This window comes from Etheostoma spectabile, chromosome 17 (assembly GCF_008692095.1).
Source record: "Etheostoma spectabile isolate EspeVRDwgs_2016 chromosome 17, UIUC_Espe_1.0, whole genome shotgun sequence".
NCBI lineage: Eukaryota > Metazoa > Chordata > Actinopteri > Perciformes > Percidae > Etheostoma > Etheostoma spectabile.
In genome coordinates this window covers 23,562,266-23,563,999 of record NC_045749.1, presented here as the reverse complement: position 1 = coordinate 23,563,999, position 1,734 = coordinate 23,562,266, and the positions used below count along the sequence as shown (strand labels likewise).

Here is a 1,734-nt window from a genome sequence, read left to right as displayed (position 1 = left end):
GTCATTGTACCCCTGAAAAACTAATACAAATTGGCCCCCAAAGCGTTTATAAAATACGCAACTCAAGTCAATATCAAATTTTGGATATCATATTGGTTTTAAAGGCTGCATGGCAGTAAAGTGATGTCATGTTCCCAGCAGACTTACTAGCTGTTTTATTGTTATTGTTTGTCTTTACCCACTTAGTCATTGTGTCTACATTATTGGTGATTATTTATCCAAACTCTCATTATATTAATATTGTGAAAGCACCAACATCCGTACAACAGCGTGCTGTGGGTGATGTCTTTCAGTGCATGCGGTAACAGGATAACCAGACAGACACACAGAGATTCCTGTCTTAATAGTATGGTGAGTATATCAATCTATATATATATATATTTATATATATGTACAGTGTCCACATACTGTACATATAGAAAGAATTTTGGCTAAAATACATGATTATGCATCCTCTTCAATGTATGTATCTTATATTTCCTGTAAATAAAGCAAGTACGCCATGACTGTACCTCTTCTGGCTGATATGAGTGGACGCCAGGTGACCTCGTGGATGGTGGACAGGTCAGAGAGGGTTCCACTGGGGGACAGACACTCACTTCTGAAGTGTCTCTTGTGAACGTCCTGGAAAGCCAAGCTGGCCGCTCCACAGCTGCAGTGCTGCTGGAAGAAGTCCTGTTCACAAGGATGGCAGGAAGGAAACTGCTTTACATGTACCACATCACGATATTCTTCATTTAGGACTTCATAGTGTACATTTCCTAGAAACTAGTAGAAACTGATTGCCTTGTTTACATTTTAAAATGAATGCCTTTAAATATTAGTTTTGTCAAAATCATCACCACTGATGGAGGAAAACAGTTAGTTTGTGTCTCGTTCTATTTCCGGATTCTTCAGGTAACTCCGGAAATTCTCAAAAAACCAAACCACTTTTGAACGTCCATATGTTCCACCCAAACAAGTTCCTTCCAGAGGCTATTTTGCAGCGGCACCGTGGCTCTGGCATTTAGCCCCGCCCAAGATGATTGTGATTGGTTAGAAGAAATGCCTACATGCTGGACCCCATGACTTTAGAGGGCTGTTTGAGGGTTAAGACTTGGTTTTAGGATTAGGGTTAGAATTAGGTTATGGGGTAAGGGTTAAGGTTAGGCATTTAGCTGTGATGGCTAAGGTTAGGGTAAGAGTCTAGGGATGCATGATGTCAATTATGGGACCCCACAAAGATAGTGCCACATATTGTGTGCGTCTGAGCGTGTGCATGTGTGTGTGAGGATGTGTGTGTGTGTACAGTGTCAATATGCTCATCCTGTGAGTCATCCCAGAGCATCCGCCTAATTGCGGTCCACATCCTTCCATGTCCGCTGAAAGGGAACTACAGTATGACATAATTTCCGTGTAAAGTCCCAAAATAGTGCAAACTACGCAAATGCAGCCTACGACAGCAGAGATGGGGGGGGGTGGAGATTAAAGGGACGTGTTTTTTTCTGTTCTGTTGTGTTTGTATTGTTCATACAGTACAAACATACACCCGTACACACAGACACGCATGCATGGCTTCCCCGTTCAATCCAAATGGCTCATTATGTAAAGGGCATTCCTGATTTTTGCCTCACAATCTCTTTCCCTGCTCTAAAGTTACCTTTCACCCACTGTGAGGCAAGGTTCAAACGGGCCTCTAGAACAACACATCCAACTGCACTTCTGCCTACACACACACACACACACACACACACA

The 1,734-nt window shown here is 42.4% G+C and overlaps 1 protein-coding gene across 1 annotated transcript in view; it reads right to left on the bottom strand.

The window, feature by feature from the left end:
• Positions 1–1,734, bottom strand: part of si:ch211-250c4.3 (uncharacterized) — a 47,584-nt gene that overhangs the window by 14,438 nt on the left and 31,412 nt on the right. The window contains exon 4 of the mRNA XM_032542007.1: positions 513–675. Within this exon, the coding sequence (XP_032397898.1) occupies positions 513–675 (163 nt within the window). The remainder of the gene's footprint in view (positions 1–512; positions 676–1,734) is intronic.